This window comes from Pogona vitticeps, chromosome 1 (genome assembly GCF_051106095.1).
Source record: "Pogona vitticeps strain Pit_001003342236 chromosome 1, PviZW2.1, whole genome shotgun sequence".
Classification (NCBI taxonomy): Eukaryota; Metazoa; Chordata; class Lepidosauria; order Squamata; family Agamidae; genus Pogona; species Pogona vitticeps.
In genome coordinates, this window is record NC_135783.1 from 72,083,552 (window position 1) to 72,102,456 (window position 18,905).

At 39.6% G+C, this 18,905-nt stretch overlaps 1 protein-coding gene across 5 annotated transcripts in view; it reads left to right on the top strand.

Annotated features, from left to right (window-relative positions):
* Nucleotides 1-18,905, top strand: part of IPCEF1 (interaction protein for cytohesin exchange factors 1) — a 62,455-nt gene that overhangs the window by 25,075 nt on the left and 18,475 nt on the right. For 2 of the 5 annotated variants that reach the window (XM_072995091.2, XM_020802772.3), the window contains exons 2-4: nt 6,771-6,820; nt 12,931-12,967; nt 13,520-13,689. In XM_072995091.2, coding sequence (XP_072851192.2) covers nt 6,771-6,820; nt 12,931-12,967; nt 13,520-13,689 — 257 coding nt within the window. Of the gene's footprint in view, nt 1-6,770; nt 6,821-12,328; nt 12,430-12,930; nt 12,968-12,990; nt 13,262-13,519; nt 13,690-18,905 lie in introns of those variants that run through there. The other 3 variants (XM_078383229.1, XM_072995106.2, XM_072995111.2) reach the window with 3 other exon arrangements.

Genomic DNA, 18,905 nt, shown 5'->3' on the forward strand with positions numbered 1-18,905 from the left:
CACACCAGAATCAAAGAACATGAGAGACACAACCGGAAAAATCAGCAGTAGCTGAACATGCCCTTAAACAAGCTGGACATGAAATTCTATTTCAAAATACCAAAGTACTGGACAACACCAGCAATCTGTATGTTAGACTGCACAGGGTAGCCATTGAAATCCATAAACATAAACAAAACTTCAACAGGAAAGAAGAAGGCCTGAAACTAAACATGGCCTGGTGCCCCATTCTGAAAAATACAACCTGCAAAAGGTCAACGAACTCTTACCCAGCCACAAGGGCCAGAGAACAAAAAAGACCAGCTAAGGACACCGATCAATCACAGTGACAGATAATCTCTCCCTCTCCCCTCTCCCCTCATCACAACAAAAACATGCTGATCACTCTATCTCCTGAAAAAAGACAAAAGCTGTTTCCATAGCTATAAATATTATCCAACAAACACCAGCAGAGCACTCCTGTCCTCTGAAGATGCTGGCCACAGAGACTGGCGAAATGTCAGGAAGAACAACCTTCAGAACAGGGCCAAAGAGCCTGAAAATGCCCAAAGAGTGATGTATCTGGGGTGTTATATAACTTGAAACAACAACATCAAACAATTTCTTAAATACAGCTCTTTGAAAACTCTATTAGTAGCATCCTCACTATAAATTGGATGCTACTTGATGGCACAAACCACACACATCAACCATGGCCATTTCATATTGTTCAGATGGAAATAAATTGTTTGAGTCCACCTGGCAACTATCTGATATACCCCTAAATATTTAGGCAAAAGAGGAATTATTTGACCACTCTGCAGGAGGGAGCACTTTCCTTGTCCTGTTGGTTTTGTGCAGTGAACAGGAAGCAGCTGGTGGCCATTTCTGAAAGAATTAAGACTTCTCTAGCTACTTCCTGTACAATGTTAGTACTTTTGTTTTGTCTCCTAGTGACTCCTGAGTCAATCCATGCAGTCTGCTGGCATTTGCAGCCATGTATAAGGGTTTTTTCAGATAATGTGGTACATATCTAACTAGTTTGCCCAAACCAGCATTCACGTATTGAATCACCAGGGCTTACATAACTGTCAGTTTAACATGACCCACCCATTTGATGGTCTACTGTAGTTGGGACTAAGAGTTGGGTTTAGTTCAACCAGTTTAAAGTATCACAAATACTTGTTTTATTTTAAGAGACTCATACATCTATTTGAGAAAATAAACACTGCAATTTTCCTGCATTCAGCCAGCAAGATGGATTTCTTCCCTGCAAGCTAACGAAGTCCTTGGATAGAGCGTGATTGTATGACAGTTTTGCCACTTCCTGAATACTGCCTGTGATAACTGACATCCTACCCCTTGCAAAACCATCCTTCCAATGTAACACAAAGGCTTTTCCTATAAATGTGTCGGCTGTGGACCAACCAATCTTTGGGCTAAACCTGAAGAATCCCCTTGTCAGCTGCACTTGTAACATCAAGATGGTACTGTAGAATAGTAAGAATCTGTTCAAAATCTGAGTTTTGATTTTTCCATTCAGCCTACAATCCAGACCATAATTATCTGGAAATAAGCCTACCAAACCTAGTGGAGTCCATGCCTGAGTACACTCAGAGCACCCAGGTGTAGTTGCCATGCTTATCTGTTGCAGGAAAAACAACAAAAGAGTCCTGTGGGAGATTCAGGTCTAGCAACTTTTACCTGGCATCAGCTCTCATAGAATGTTGCCTGCTTCTTCGGATGCATGGCATGTGGCTTCAGTTGCCACCCCTAAGAAGGAATCTCAAAAATGTGCTATCATTTACTAATCCAGTGTCACAAGATATCTCTATGAAACACTGAGATGATAGATTTTGTCTGCTGTCTCACATGAAGGCATCTCCAAATTCAAACGAAATAAAGGTCCATGTTTCATGCTCAAACTAAATCAAAAGTCAATACAGAATCCTTTACATTCCTGTACAACACATGTCCAGTGTGTGAAAATGGTGTACAATTTTCTATTGCTCTTGATTGCAATAGCTCAATCTGCCTTAAATTACTGTGTGTTTTAAATCACTTTTTATAGTTTATTCTGAAATGGAAACATACTAGTTCCTGCCACATGAGGGCACATTGAGATGAAACATTCACCATAGATGCACCAGAATGATCGCACAGTAGTTTTACCATATTAAAAAGAAAGGTAAAGGTTGGATCTTGACAACTATGCCACGTGTGTGAGACTGTGATTATTACTAAAACTGATCATTTAGAAATGAAAGGATATCAAGAAGTTTCTTCTGGTTAAAAAACTATGCTTAATTTGGGGGGTCCAGACTGTAGGAATTTATAATCAAGACAACAAGTGAAATTGTTTTAGAAGAAAACATATGACTTTGTGTCTTCCATGTCAATAGAAAACCCTCTATCTGTTTGTTTATCCATCCATCCATCCATCCATCCATCCATCCATCCATCCATCCATCCATCCATCCATCCATCCATCCATCCATCCATCCATCCATCCATCCATCCATCCATCCATCCATCCATCCATCCATCAATATATATAGACGGTATATAAAATGACCATAGTTCAGTATTATAACCTACAGCCCTAATTTAGAAGGTGGGAATCCACACATTCAGGGTTTTCCCCTGCACCCCGCCTCCATGATTGAGCATCCAGTTTTTCAGATTCCTGATCAAATGAACAGCATTGTGCTCCAGCCCTCTACCCACACACCAATCAAAATTTTGAAACCAATGATTCCAACAATTATGCTGATGTTTTTGTTCACCCACAACCTCCCATATGCTGCTATGCACTTCTTGATCTTTGCCAGAACTGGTTTCTGCTATTTTCTTATTTTCTGGCTAACTTTTGATCTCACTTATTATTGTACAATGTCTCCTATCTGCCTGTTTATATTTTGGACAGAATTTCTAAATAGTATTGAAAGTTTGCTTTCATACAATTGCTTTCAGGTTTTCATTTCCTTATTTGTAACTACTTTTAGACACATCTCTATTTTTAGTTAATGCTGGAGGCACATCTGAGCATTTTGGTCTATTGTTAAGGTTTCTTTGTTGGGATGTGTGTGCAGAGAAGGAGGCTGACTTATTGAAAGCAAAATGCATATTAAGAATAGTACTTCACAGATTTCGGAGGCCTGGTGTTTTTTTTCCTTCTTCTTCCAGATCTTGGTCTCTTTATGTAGAAACTCCCAAGATCAAATGATATGGTATTTTATTTTTATTTAACCCTCCATCCTTCAAAGCAGGTGATGAACTAGGGACTTTCTGACTTAACAGCTCATAATCATGCACTCTGATCATATGTATAGCTTATATGGAAAGGCCATATATCAGTGGTAGAGCATGTGCTTTGAATGCCAAAGGTCCTGGGTTTAATGCCTACCATTTCTAGGTATGACTAGGAAAAGAATCCTTCGTGAAATTTTGGAATGTGGTTGACAGCCTGTCTTGAAAGGAAAAATGACTTATAGTCTGATTTGGTGTGAGACAGATTGCTATGTTCTAGTGCTGTAAATGGAATATAGTTGCAGCTATAGTTAGTTAATGCCCTACATCCTACATTAGGATATTGTGTGGTAATAAAATGATTTTCCATATCTTCCATTAAGCTGATCCACCAACTAGAGACAGATGTTGACTATCTACATCCTTCGGATATTCCAGAGATGGGAAAAGTTACATTTTACTACAACTCCCAGAATGCACCAGGTCAGAATCTCCAGTTTTGCTGTCTGGCACATTCTAGGAGTTGTAGTTTAAAAAACACACACTTTTTCATCCCTGGGTTGTCCATTTACCATTAGCAACAGACTGATCAGACTGAACAGACAACAGGGTTTGGGAGTACTGGGTTCAAATGCTCAGCTGGACATGAAACTCACAGCATGACCTCGGGCCAGTCACACTCTCTCGACAGATCTCGCTGGATAATTGTGACGATACAGCTTGGAAAATCTTTTACCACTCTGATTTTTGTTGTTGGAGTTCACACTACTTAAAACAACAGAAACCACATTAAAGATGGATAGATCAGTCTGTTTCAAGTCCATGTCATTTTCACATGTGTTCATGTGTACGTCTCTTCGATATTGTTTCTATCTCAGGCTGCAAAACCAAAAAAAGAAGCAGTAAAATGGCATTGTTCTTGAGCACACTTTCCCACAAAATATGTATTTTATCCTAAAATAGGCTTTTGATATACTATTTTGGGTATGTTTTTTGCGGCAGGAACTGTACTGCGCAATCTAGAGAAGTTGTCCTGCCAAAGAATAACTATTGTCTGCATGTTAATCTATGAAGTGTGTCTGTCTATGCTTTCTGCATGTTTTGCTATCTTCATATTAGCCTGTGAAGTGTGAATCAGGTTGGTTCATTTTCAGACATGGGTAGGAGACTCTGATGGTTCAAGAGCCAATTTTCCAGTCTAGACCACACTGTGGCTGTACTTCTCTCTAAAATGGGGGCGCAGAAGGTGTGAGAAAGAAAGAAATGGTTGAAAACCTACTTCTGGTTTCATTTTGTGTGGTGGGGAGTTGCTTAGGGATAAAACAAGGTAGAAGAGCACATCAGAATTTTAGCACCTGGTGCCTTCGAGGAGAAGAAAATCCCTTTTTTTTCTGAAAATGATTGATGGGGGTATGTGTGTTTCCTCCCAGACCACAAACTCCAAACCTGCACTTTGGCCAACCGTGTTTTAAAATGTTGATTGAATGAAAAAAAAAAACTAAGTGTTTGTGGACTGTGTTCACTCCATACAGACACATTTTTATTAGTTATTGTAGCTGTAATATAGCTGTTAGCTTGGTTTATGGCATTATTGTATGCGGACTAAATTGACTATACAACAACTTTTCATGATAATATTTGTCTGTGGTAAGCTGACAATGCCATTTATACTTTCTAAAGTAAGTTGGGCTTTTGTTTTCTTTTCATGAAGTCATGTTTTAATAAGCCATGTCTTTCTTCTGTGAAAAAACTCCTACAGTTATGTATGTATGTATGTATGTATGTATGTATGTATGTATGTATGTATGTATGTATGTATGTATGTATGTATGTATGTATGTATGTATGTATGTATGTATGTATGTATGTATGTATGTAATACACCACAGCTTGATGTTTGGGCTGTGGGTTTTTTTAACAGCCTCAGGTGCGAGCAGCTATGACAGGAATTTATTTTCAAGGTTCCTAGTGGGTGATATTGTCCTAAAGAGATCTTGTGAAATGTATGAAATTCTGAAAATCAAATAACTTCTATAATTACCTAAACATGGACTGGGGAGTTTAAGTTTAATCCACTGCTTCTTAACTTTTTTTTTTGGCAGTGGGGGCGGGGGAGAGATGAGCTTTTCACAGCTGTGTGTCAACTCAGAACAATTTATGAACATTTATAAGCTGTAAGGTTAAAGTCATATTGAAGAATTTTAATGTACTGTATATGCGGATATATATAGCATACCATTACTAATTCCATCCACTTCATAGATCTGGAGCCAAAACATCACCACCTAGACAGATGTGAAGGTCATGCAGGCTGCCAGAGGGAAATGATATTTTTTTTAAAATTGGGCTGTTTGGCCCATGCAAAAAAGCCAGGTTGTTTGATCATGTAATGCATGTCATGTCATTCATTGGCTTTAGGGCACACTTTTCTTAGCATGGGGTTTTCTTCTCAGACCAGTACACCCTGTACAAGAATCATCAGCTGCATCTAACACATCACCTTATGGGTAATCTCTGCAAGCCTCCTGCTCCAGGAGATCTGCTGGCCGGATGCACAGCATTGTGTGGGATCCTTTTCCTTCCTTGTTTTTGGTGCAGTGCTCTAAAACTGTGCTTCTGCGTTCCCTAACTACTACCTATAGAACTGTCCAGGGACTGGCAGTAATGTGACCCGTGATGGCCCAAGACATTTTAGTGCCTCGGTTGATGCACCCCCCCCAGCACACACCCACATCCCAGTTGTTTGTATGCCCATAGTTCCTAAATCCAGTAATGATATTTTGGCACACAAGGAAGACAAATCTTACAAATAATATTTATGCCAATGAGGTATATCCCTCAAACACCTTCTTCTGTCCTGGCTATAAAAGTACTACAGCAACAAATTTATTTATTTATTTATTTATTTATTTATTTATTTATTTATTTATTTATTTATTTATTTATTTATTTATTTATTTATTTATTTATTTATTTATTTAAATAAATAAATAAATAAATAAATAAATAAATAAATAAATAAATAAATAAATAAATATATAGTTGATTAAGACCACTCTAGGCAGAATAACAAATTAATGCCCTTGTATGATATCTAAACCCTGCTGCCTGAGGTAGATGCCTCACTCTGCCTAATAGTAGGGTGGGTTCTAACTGGGACTGATAAATGGGGATACTGTGACCTCATAGTCTATTTTGTAGATGTTGTGATGCCAGATGGTGGCAGTGGTGCTAGAAGTAGGGTTTCTCCTGCCATCCCTCCGTATGTGGGCAGTGCGTGGCTGTCATTACTGGCACAATCCCTGGTTGGTGGCAGTAATTTGAGGACCAGTCTGGTTGTGTGTTTACCATTCTTATGCTGTTTGCTGATTTTGATGTGTTAAGAGTTTCCTCTAATCCCTTACCCTGAATGGGTATAGAACATAGCTGCTGTTTCACAGGAAATATGCCTTAGCCCCCAACATGTGGTGTATAGCGTTGCTCAGAATTATTATTAATGGGTTTGCCTTACTAAAAATGCAATCGTATATTTTCTTTTCCAGCTTCCCCATCACTTTCAGTATTGTGCATGGCAGCTGATGGCAAAGTTCTTGTAAGTATTTTAGATCAATGTTATTTATGGAAAGGAACTTCTGGTGTGTAAGGCCTTTGCTGTGATCTTACTGCCAGGTGGACTATCTGGAAAAGCTAATGGGAAGTACTAAAATGTTTGTAAGAAGTAGGTAATGTAGCATTGTAAAAGTCTGGGAAATCTTCTAGAAACCTTATGATGTTCTCAGACAGTCAATAGATTTATTTCCAGGGCCTGAACTGTAGAAAATTTCTTATAAAATGATAATTTTGTCAGTGAGGTGTAATACTCAGGAAAAAAAATACTTTGTATATCTTTGTTAGGCTGAATACATTTTAGCCCCAACTAGTATTAAATCCACTGAACAAATTGCCAAATCGATCAACTCATTCATTCAGTGTGTCTATTCTAATAGGGAATAACAATTTAATCCAGCCCACTGGAATGAATGGAAGGTACAGAACTGATGAGTCCCACTATTTTGGTGGCTGATCTCTAATTGAGAATCCCACTGGATTTAGCCTGCTACGTTCAGATATTGGCCTGGTACAGCTCCTCATAGATTTGTGGAAAAGGTGCACATTGCTCTTGTAAAACATTCTCTGAGTATAGGAAGCCAACATCTCAGGGAGAATGCCTGGCTTGAGACTCTTCCTGAGATGTTTATTTATCCATGCATAAGAAATTTACATAATGGATGAGATTTAAGGCAATTGATCTCTTGCCTAGAACCAAACTTGCTGTTTTCTGTAAAACAGGTTCATGGGTGGCATGCTGTTGATTATGCTTGTTTCTCCTGAGTGCCTTTTTCTGCAGTGTATGAACCAGTTCACTCCCAGCTTTAGTGGAGATTTGGAGATGACAAAACAAGCAAGGTCATGGCTAGAATACAGAACATGCAATTTTCTTAGTGATCATGACCAGAACAAGTAAAAAACACAACAGTTTCACTCTTGGTATCTAGTAGTGAAGACAATGAAGTGGTTGTAGTTCTCCACCTCCACTACACAAATAGTGAAACATCTATTGCATCTAGATCCCAAGAAGCATTTGTTGTGATATGGGGAAGATTTCTATGACATTTCACACCTTCTCTGCAACCTATACCACAAGCAAGTTTAAACATGTTTATAATCTGTCCTTTCTCATCATATTACTCATAAACATGTTGAATACCATTTACAAGTTCAAACATGAGCTGCAGAAAAAATATGGCATGTCATAGAAATCCTCCCCTGTTCGGAACCATCAAAGGCCTACTGTGAAATATGTTGAGAATAATGTCGCTTATATTTGTTTTGGCCGGCCATCCACTATTGATACAGTTCAGTAGTAGGTGTCCAGGGTATTGCCTGATCTGGTTCTATGAGATTTCCAGGATTGTGCTCTGAGGATATGGGCAAGGTGTTTGGAGAAGTTTCCCAGTTGTCAGCCCTTGCTGTTGACTGAAAGGGGGGAAACTAGCTAGATCCAGAATACTGTTACCTGGTCTCAGGTAATTGTTTTGCTTCTCTAGCATGTCAGGTGGAGAGAAATTTCAGGGTGAGGTAGCTTCAGTGCCTAGGCAGCTATTGCCAGCTGGTGTTAGCCAGGCCTCATCGGTTCACCACGAAACACTGCGTGTATGTGGGTGTGTTAGGGATGTATATCTTTGCATATTCTGCTCTCAGAGCTGAGACTGAAAATTTCAAAAGCTTATTCCCCACCAGGTAGGCTGCAAGAACATTTGTGCATTTTTCACACACTGGAGCCCCTTTTTGCCTTAAAACTGAGGAGGTACCTTTGCATAGCGCGCAAAACACAGTGAAAAATATGAGAGTGCGCTAAACTGAAAGAACACATTTTTTGTTCTCCTGTCGACAAAAAAAAAAAAAAAAGTAGTAGTTCATCCCCCTCACATGCAGGAGCATAGAATCTCATAGCAGTTGACTATTTTTAAAATAGTGTATCTCCATGTATCAATATACCTCTTTTACTGGAGATGATAAAATTTGAATTGTTTATATCCTCTGTATTTGCACAATGGGCTCCTTGGCACACCAGGCTTGGATATAGCATGTCATTAGGAGCAAGATGAAGAATAGAGCACAAGTGCCATAATTTAACTGTCTTCTTCTAGCTCCAGATCTGGCAGCTTTGGTGCAGGAAGGAGCTTTTGTCTCTCAACTGTTGCCTGCCCTGCTTCTATGACATCACAAGGCTCTGCCCTCTGACCCCAGGTTTTGGCCCTGCACTCTTGGAGAATAAGATGGTGCTGACTGGGCAACCTAATCCAGGAGGTTGTATAAATGCTTAACGGGGTAATGATAGTCCACTATTTCAGAAAATCAGATCGGGGAAAAGGCAAGGATAACACATTATCTCTCCCCTCCAAACCAGTGAGGAGCTATGCATTCCTTTGTTACTGCACTTCCGTTTGGTTTTCAAGCTGATTCGAACTTCTAGAATCTTATTGGAAATACTAATTATCTTGAAATCAAGGTGTGTATAGCCTGCTCATTTTGTCTGAAATTCAATTCACAGTTGCTGCTTCATTCTCTCTCCCACACACTAGGGAGGACATAAAGGGTGGGCTGGGAGTCCTGCTGAAACAAATGGTCTGTGTATGCTACCTGCTCTTAAATTACATGGAATTATGTTCTGTCAGTTCTGAAGGAACTAACCTGATTCTCTATATGCTGCTTTGCCTCATTCAAGGTCCTGGTACCTACTACCGTAGACCAGATTAGCTTGGGGCCCAAATAGTATCTGAATGAACATCTCTTTCCATATCAACTAAGCAATAAGATTTACAGAAAAGGCTTTCTCCGTGTTCTGTCCTAAGGAGAAAAACGTGTATGAAAAAGCAGGGCTTTCATGGTGTCCAACCTTTGACTGGCGTCCTCAAGGAGGTACTCTGAAATGACCCTGTTCTTTTTGGTCCCAAGTTAAATCCAAACATTTTAAATTATTGTATTTTTGAGTTACCGTATTTTTTGCACTATAAGACACACTTTCCCCCCACAAAACAGGGGGGGGAAGTCTGTGCGTCTTATGGAGCGAAGAAAACAGATTATTTTTTCCTGTTTTCTTCTCCTAAAAATTTGGTGCGTCTTATGGAGAGGTGCGTCTTATGGAGCGAAAAATACGGTACTTGAAAACCCCAAATTATACAGTACATTTTAAATGCTTATGTGTCTTGCCCTGACATAAACAGGAAAAGCAGGAATATAGGAATCTGCCTTATACTGAGTCACACCATTGGACTATTTAGCCCAGTCCTATCAGTGCCAACAGCAGCTGTGCATGGTTTCAGGCAAGATTCTTTCCTCCCCAACTGAAGATCCCTGGTATTCATCGGCGGTCCCCATTCAAGTAGTTAGCAGGTCTGATTCTTCTTCATTTCCAAAATAAAATCAATGTGTTCATTTTAGTATGGCAGTATAAAGCACTGACAGCCACTGTAGTGTAGTAGATAGAATGTCACCAGACAAGGCCTCAGAAGATGAGTTGAAAGCTGACTGCAGGGTGGCAGTTGTAAACTGCTCCACACATATCTCTTATACCTTGAAAATCCTATTAGGAATACCACATTTGTACAGAGGAAGTAATTTCTTCTTAAACTGGATTTCAAAAATGTTCTGGAATGATTTTGCAATTTTTGAAGCAATGGTTCTGTTTAAATCTATGACAACACAGTAGGAAGTTTACTTGTATACTCACCAGCGTTATGGTGATGATGCAGGGATTTTTTTTGTTTGTTTCAACACATATTTTGAAACACGAGATGATCTCACATTTTCCTTTTTCGCAGTAGCGATGCAATCCTAAGCACACTTTCCTGGGAGTAAATCCCACAGAACACAGTATGCATGTTTATGATCCATATCTCAGTGTATCATGGGCAATTCTTACTTAAATTGATATTATCCTAATTGGGTGATCTAAATCCAATTATTCACATATGAATTTCTATATCAGAAACCCCAATTCTACCCCATTCCACCATCTGAAACAACAGGAAGGTGCTTATGCTGAAGAGGTTACCAAATTTATGAAATTGGCAAAGTTTCTGAAACTATAATTTGGAAAGTTCATTCATCCTTTTCCATTCTGCCACTTGGATGACAAAAATAATTATTCTTTATCAGTGCTTGAAATGGTTTTTCTTTTCTTTTGTCTACTGCAGCTGTATTTTCATTGTTACTTGTCATTAGTTCATTGGTTGATTACCATGTAAATTATATTAAATTATGTTGGTGTTGTTATGTTGTTTGAATACATGTTTGATTCGATAGTCAATCTGTGTGTCCTCAATTACCCTCTAAAGTTATTTAAGACAATAATAATTTATTAAATGGCTTTCTACATGTTGAAACAAGGTCTATCAACCCCCACTACACCCCTGTTCACCTCAGGCTAATTTTTCCTGTGTCTTGTATATGTTGAATTCACCTTGTGAATCACTTGCTGAACATACATAATTTGTCAGGTCTCTAGTTCACTTGTTTCTTGGGGTTCCTCAGAATGTAGCAAGCTGAAATTTGGATTTAATTCTAGTTATTCAAAAGCAAAAACTTTGAGGGAGAAGATGATGTTTTGGGCTACACATTTCCAGAATCCGCCTGCCGGCATGGCTAGTAGAAAGCGGGTTCTGTGATTCCTGGAACTGTAGTGAAGAAAAGCAACATTGCCCAATCACACTGCCTCAGCTTGACCTACCTCCCAGGACTGGTGTGAGATAATATAGGAAGGAGGAGAGACATATGCTGCCTTGAGTTTACTGGAAGAAAGCCAAGTTATGAATGTAACAAAGAGCAGCAGGAACAACAGCATAAGCTTTGCTCACAAGATGGTTCTGTGGAATGGAACTTAGAATGAACATGGGGCATTGCGTGGGAGACACCTGACAAGTACCTCTCAGGAGCAGAAGGAATTAAGAGGCCCCAGGGACCCTAGCTGGCAACTGGGACATATAGGAATGGGAAGCGAATAATTAGTTTTTGGTAAATGTCGTGAGAGGAATTGCATAAAAGACAGCTATGGCTACAAGAGAAAAGGTCACTCAGGAGAAAGTCTGAGGATGAGGACATTTCCTGAGCTGTAATGTTAAGGGCAGTGAATGACAGATCAAGCTGAAGGAATGCCAAACCATTCTCTTTGAAGTGTTTAACTTTATGAGGGTAGTAGTTTGACAGTACCACCTTTCCTTTTTTCCTTGGAATGTGTTGTTTTGTCCTCGACCTTCTCCTGGCACTCTTGCCACCCTTGCATATGAGGCCATCTGAGGATGACAAGGATCTAAACATGCAATCCAGATAGGCGGGATATAAATAAATAAACAAATCAATCAATCAATCAATCAATCAATCAATCAATCAATCAATCCATACTCACTACTGTTGGAGCCTCATGCCAGCTGCTAACTTGCATGTATGAAACAACAGCCCAGGTCAATCACCATACGGTCCAGGTCAAGCACTGCAGAGACAGCTTTCCTATCCCCATAAGCATAACCGTTTCCATTGGAAACCGTTCAGATATTCAGCTGTCAGTCATTGATAGATACATTACCACAGGATGTGCATGAAGATGATACTCCAGTCTCATTGATTTCACTGGGATTTTGCTAGACTGAGCCAGCCACAAAGGTATGTTCCTCTTTCCCCTTCCTTGCATCTCTGCCTCTTATTCAGTGGCGATGTGAAAGTTAGCACTCACTGTACCAATGCCTAGCATGCACATATGCCTCCTTTCGGTGCCATGCACCTTTTCGACAGCTGTTCTCAAGACAAGCAAGCTTCACGGTGTGATTTTGTTGCTTTTGGTTTGACTTCATGTATCGAGCTACCCGTAGACAGAATGGCTGTCTGTGGGTGCAAAACAGGAAGCTTTCATGATAGTGTCAGAAGAGTGCCTGCACATTCTCTTCTGGAGCCTCTCATGAATCAATTTTCATTACAGCATTTTCTGCTTCATCTACTGGCTTCCTAATTAGCTCTGCCTGTGTTTGTTTGAAAGAGTCCATTCTACTCTGGGTGATACCACCACTATCTCCTCCTCCTCCTCCTCTCCCCCCTCCTCCTTTTTCTACAAGTCTTGCAACACAGTTTGAAATTTCCTCTTTCCTTTCCTTCCTGTATTATTTGTAGATTCCTTTGCGTCAGAAGACGAGAAAGAAAAATCAAGGTAATGTGATCCCCTTTTCTTCCTCTTTTTGTTTAGTGTTTTATCTTGCTCAGAAGAAGGGAAAAGGTTCTTGTCGTGTGACTGAGCTGATTACAAACACCTCTTACCATTTTGCTTAGTTTTATTTTACCACGATTCAGCAGGAGAGATCATGACAGGTTCTTCATTTGGACTACACTGTTTTGGTATGACAGTAGCAACGATTGTGTGAATCTCTCTCTCTCTCTCTCTCTCTCTCTCTCTCTCTCTGTCTCTGTCTCTGTCTGTGTGTGTTCTCTTCTGCCTGTGCCACAAGTAGGTAATTTTCTGACAAATCTGTTTTTAAGCTTGTCCTAATCATTATATCTAGCTATTATTATTGAAGTCGTTTTAATCTGTGGTTTTTCCTAAGGACGATACCAAGGAATGAATTTAAATCTGTATCTTGCTTCAATGGAGAGTTTCCTAAAATGTACAGTGAAGCATTATAGATTACAGTTAAAAGGAAAAACAACAATAGCACTCTGCATTGTTTCTTTTAAAATGGCACCTGTTTTATTTTTAATTTTGCAGAAATTTGTGGAATGAGTCGGCGGAGAATCTCTTGTAAGGATTTGGGACTGGCTGATTGTCAGGGATGGCTGTACAAAAAAAGGGAAAAAATAAGCTTTATTGGCAGCAAATGGAAAAAGTTCTGGTGTGTCCTGAAAGCTTCATCATTATATTGGTACAGCAATCAGTTGGTAAGCATGCAAACCTCTTAATTTGTATTGATAATTAAAAATAAGAATTTGCTTTTCTGGACAATATTCATAAGTAAAAATTTTAAGAAGTGTATGTTTGGTGTGGTCAGGTTGTCACAGGGAGGGGCCATTGTTAAATCATTTGGACAATTACTTCAGTTTTCATTGTATTTTTTTTTAAATCCTGTGATTGTGACAAGATGAGAATGCAAAGGTACATTGTAAGTAAATTATGTTCATTTTAAATTTGGAGAGATGTTTTGATCTTCTCAGAAAGATTATTGGGCACTTTTTCCTTCTCTTTATTTAGCATCTATTTGGTCTTTTTATTCATCTTCTTTGCTTTTAATTCAGCAGAGGGTCAAAGGGTGACCAGGCAAGATCACAGTGTTGCTGTTGCTTTGGCTTGGAATTATTTTAGATTCTCCCATTACCACAATAACACTGCCCTTGCATTTTCAGGTTAACCTCACTAACTATCCTCTTGTAACTTTACTAGGATTCTGGAACAGGCAGACAATTTTGACAGTGGTCACTATTGCACACAGATGCTCTCATTCACAGAGCCCAAGGTTTCTTTTCACGTTCTGGAGGATAAAGCAGCAGGTTCTTTGATCCCAGGCTATGGAAGACTCTGGCTAAGGTCCAGCTTAAGATCTAGACCTGGGCAGAGCTAGTGCTGGAAACTCTTATTTCTCAATAGTTGTTTTGTCTGTGTGGAAACATTTTTTTTTCGGACTGCAGCTTTCAGACAACAGCTGCCTATCCGCATGGCCAACAGTTTTCCAAGCTCTGATAATCCAGCAGAGCTTTTTTCCCTCTGGCTGAATTCACTATCTTTTATGACTTGTTCCTAAACCCCTTTGTAGGTTTTTTTTTAATGATCATAATTCTTTTCTTATTCAACATTGGATTCTTTTTCTCACAGTTGTTTGGATGAGATTAATCCTTAGACAACAATGGGAACAAAGTTCTTGGAGATGTCCACTTCTCCATATGTGTGTTTACCAATATATAGCCAAGAGAGATGGACCAGATTAGTCACGGAAGTGATATTATTTTAAAAGTCTGATTTCCTCATTCCCTTGAAAGGAAGCTGTGCTAAACCTTTTGTTAAGGAAACCCTTCCTGGACGCATTTAATGTGGAAAAATTTTGGATGGCCTCCAATATACAGTACTTTTCCCCCCTTTTGGAAAAAGATTGAATTTACAGTAGTGGAACATTTGCAGGTACTTTTGAATAAGATATTGGGATTGTTTTTTCTGTGGATTTGAACCTACTTAGTAAACAGAATGGTCTCTGTTACCAGATAGACTAAGAGACTGGGCCCATGTTGCTTCTTCTAGAATTCTTAGTAGCTTTTGATAAAGCCAATGGCACATCTTTCTAGATTACCCGTCAGAATTAGGAGTTGGAGTAGCTGCACTGCTATCCTATAATAAAGTATCTCAAGATTATGTTAGGTGGGATTCATCCCTTGTGGGATGCTCTAGGATTTGATATTTGTTCCTAGGCTATTTGACAGTGTAATGATATTGGTAGCAGTGATCTCCATGGGGTTTAGTGGGCAGTGTGCTTAATGCTGAGCACATCATCACTGTTTTTCTTTTATTATAATACCAGTGTGGTGATGGATTCTCTAAACAGATTCCAAAGATGGGAGTTTTCTTGCCATTTTTGGCTAGTGGGTCTTGTTGGCTTCCTCTTAATATTTATTTTATTGATATACAGTATTTCTTTTAAATGTGTGACTTTAATTTGTACTGTCAACCATCTCAGAGGCTTTTACTGAAAGAAGTTAATAAACAAACACACTTCATTTCAAATAAGCTTAGAGATGTTAATGCAATCTCTCTCCCTGCTTTATGGATGAAGTCACATTGTCATATAAAGACCAATTGTTCTGTTTGGTTTAGCTCATGTTTGTGATATTGCTTGTAGTGGCTGCTGTGGCTAAATGAGTATATATTCCGTTTGCCAATGCTGGCTGGTTCACTGTTTATTCCTGCATTTGAAGGACTAGGGGACTGTCACATGTGACACAATGAGACACAAATTAGATTGTTATAATGTTTCCTCAGATTGTCTAAAATGCAGCTTTCCATAGGGGTCACACTTCCACTCAATTAAGAGTTCTACAATTATTTCCAATTAGTTTCTGCACATGATTTAAAGTGCTGCTTTTGCTTTTCAAAGTCCTAAGCTATCTGACGCTCCTTGAGGAATGCCTGTTTCCCTCTGCAGTGGCCCACATTTCCATTTGCCATCCTAGCTGTCATGAATTTCAAGGAGGTTAAGACCCTCAGTGGTTACCGATCATTTATTTATTTATTTATTTATTTATTTATTTATTTATTTATTTATTTATTTATTCATTCATTCATTCATTCATTCATTCATTCATTCATTCATTCATTCATTCATTCATATCCCGCCCATCTGGTATATTCTACCACTCTGGGCGGCTATCATGATGATAATACGTTACCCCCACCATGAAAGGCAGCATATCCCTCAATATGGTTCCTGGATAACATAAGGGGGAAGGTGCTGACAGACTTGTGTCTGCTTATGGGCTTTCCATGTGTTTAACTGGTTACTGTGAATCAGAAACCTAGACTAGGCCTTTCCTCTGAACCAGGCTGGTTCTTACATCCTTAAGTGCTTCATTTGTCCCTGGATGATGAGAAAACCTTACCTTCTTCTAACTAGTAGCTCAGGATGACACCTGGATCAGCTCTGCAGTTGGATCCCAAGACAAATGGCTCCATACCTCATAGAGACAACCATTACCTCAGGGGAAAGTGGCTCTCTAGTTCAAAGTTAAGGAAAAAAACTGGGAGTGTTGCTTTGGGAGCGGACAGCTGTGCTCTGTCACAATAGCTACTCAGCACCAAAATCAGTCTCACTTTTTCCTTCCTACTACTGCAAAGAAGCTTGAGGATGCTTGGGATGTGTATAGCTTTGGCATTCTAAAAACCATAGCTATTGCCAGCAAAATTTCAGTCTACTCTCTCATTTCTTGATGTTTGGAAATCTGGGCTGTCCCTACCGTTGGACAGAGGAAGACAGCTGCCTCTGGTAGCAGATACTGAGGGGATGAGGACAGAACTGCATTTGCTACATTGCGAGCCTAGGTTCCTAACTACCATCATCCCCTCAGGTAGAATAGAGGATGTTAGGTGGGTATACTACCACCAGTGTTGAAATGAAAATCAAATGGAACAAGGGATATGCCATCATGTCTTTTGCTTCAGGCAGCAAAATCCCCTTGGGCTCAAATAATGGGTTGTTCATAAGCAATCACAAAAGTACAACACAGAGTTGGAGGTGTCAGTTCTTTGCAGACTGAAACAGGAAATATCCATGATAAACACTGAAAAGGAGAGGCTGGATCATGAGAATCTTTTGACACCCAGAATCTGTCTCCTCTTGCTCAGATAGATCCATAGTTGGACCTATTTGTATCATATCTTATGGACCCTTGATTTGCTGAGATCTGTAAATGATTTGCTGAGATCTGTCTTTACCAGTCACAACTCAAGAAGGCATCATTTTACCTAAGATACAACTTCAAATCAAGCACATCTCAGCCAGTATACCTATAAACAGAGACATATGGCAGTCTTGTTGGTTTAGCCAAACGTTTAAAACAAATTTGTGCCTCACCTTGAAATTACAGTACAAAAAAGAATGAATGTATTTTTCAGCTGTCTGATCCCAAGTGCCAAAAGCTGAACACAAAAGAAGCTCTTGAACTTAAATAACCTTCTAGTCACAGGAACATCAGGTGTGCACAAACAATAAAAAGTCTCTTATATACAACAAAAAAGTGTTTTGTTACAGTTGCCTGCATGTGCAGGAAACAGTTAAGACTTATGAATCAACGGAGAACCCTGGAGTGAAGCTCTCGGCCTAAGGCCTCCTTGCACACAGACACCAGTACAGCAGGGAAGATAATCTGGCTGCTAGCAACTGAAACTATGGTTTAGGTTTCACTTCCAGATTACATGTGTTAGGAGTGTTGTTGAGTTGCCAGACAGACGATTTCTGTTGCATGATCCCTGGAGAGTGGAGACAGCTGGTAGGCTTTGCAGAGAGATGGAAGAAGCATGGACACTACAGCCGTGCATGAGGTGCATTTCTCTGTCTTTTGTACTCCATCAGCCTCTGGTTCAGTGCTTCCCACCACCACAAGAGCTGCAAGTGCTGTGGAACTTCCAAAACCTGTTTGACCAGATGTTTTTGGGCTATAACTCCCATCATCCTAAGCCAGCACACACAGTGGCAAGGGATGATGGGGATTGTCATTCAAAACATCTGGAAGACATAGATTGTGGACATCTTTACAATGAGTAAGAGTCATTATTTTCATATATAAGTTTCATGTCAGGGTTAGGGAATGTTTAGCTCTTCAAATATTGCTGGACAGCTGATCTTGTAATCTTTTACCATTGGTTATAATGGCTGCAGCTGATAGAAGTTGTACTCCAGTACATCTGGAGAGTCACGTGGTCCTCCTCCTTGCTCTCAGTTCAAGTATGGTATCTAGCTCAGTATCAGATATTAGTGATGAATGAAGGAAAGTGGCCACAGTACCTCCTGCTTTAGGAATTTCCTATTAGGTTTAACTAAGTCCTATTGCAATGGCTTCCAATCTTGGGTCCACAGAGGTATTTGGACTACAACTCCCAGAAATCTTGGCCACCACATTTAGTGGTGAAGGTTTCTGGACATTTTAGTCCAAGAACATGTGGCAACTCAAGGTTAAGAACCACTGTCCTATTGGAAACAAAGTACTGTAGTGTAATTTTCACTTTAACCCTGATTGTCTATTTTCAGCTGTAGCTTTAGAGTTCATCAGCTTCCCCTTCAGATGAAAGCTCTAGATTGCTTTGCACCTGCAGTTTTCTGTGGTTTTAGGAATGTGGCTTGTTGACATTTAGGCCTTGTGTGGGTGTTGGGACAGCCCCTTGCCTCACTTATCTTATAGAAAACCCCACAGGTGGTAAGCAAAGATTTGTCTGGAGGTGAGGATGCTGCTGTCCTGGTGTTCTCTTGTGGTGATCACGGTGAGGAGAAGAAGCTCCTTTGTCTTATTTTGTCTCTGTCTTATCTTGCTCGCCATGCCTACTTTTGCTTCTGTGGGATGTCAGCAGGTCACCAGTTTATGAAGCAAGAATTCTGTTCATCTATGAACAAAATCTGAGTTAC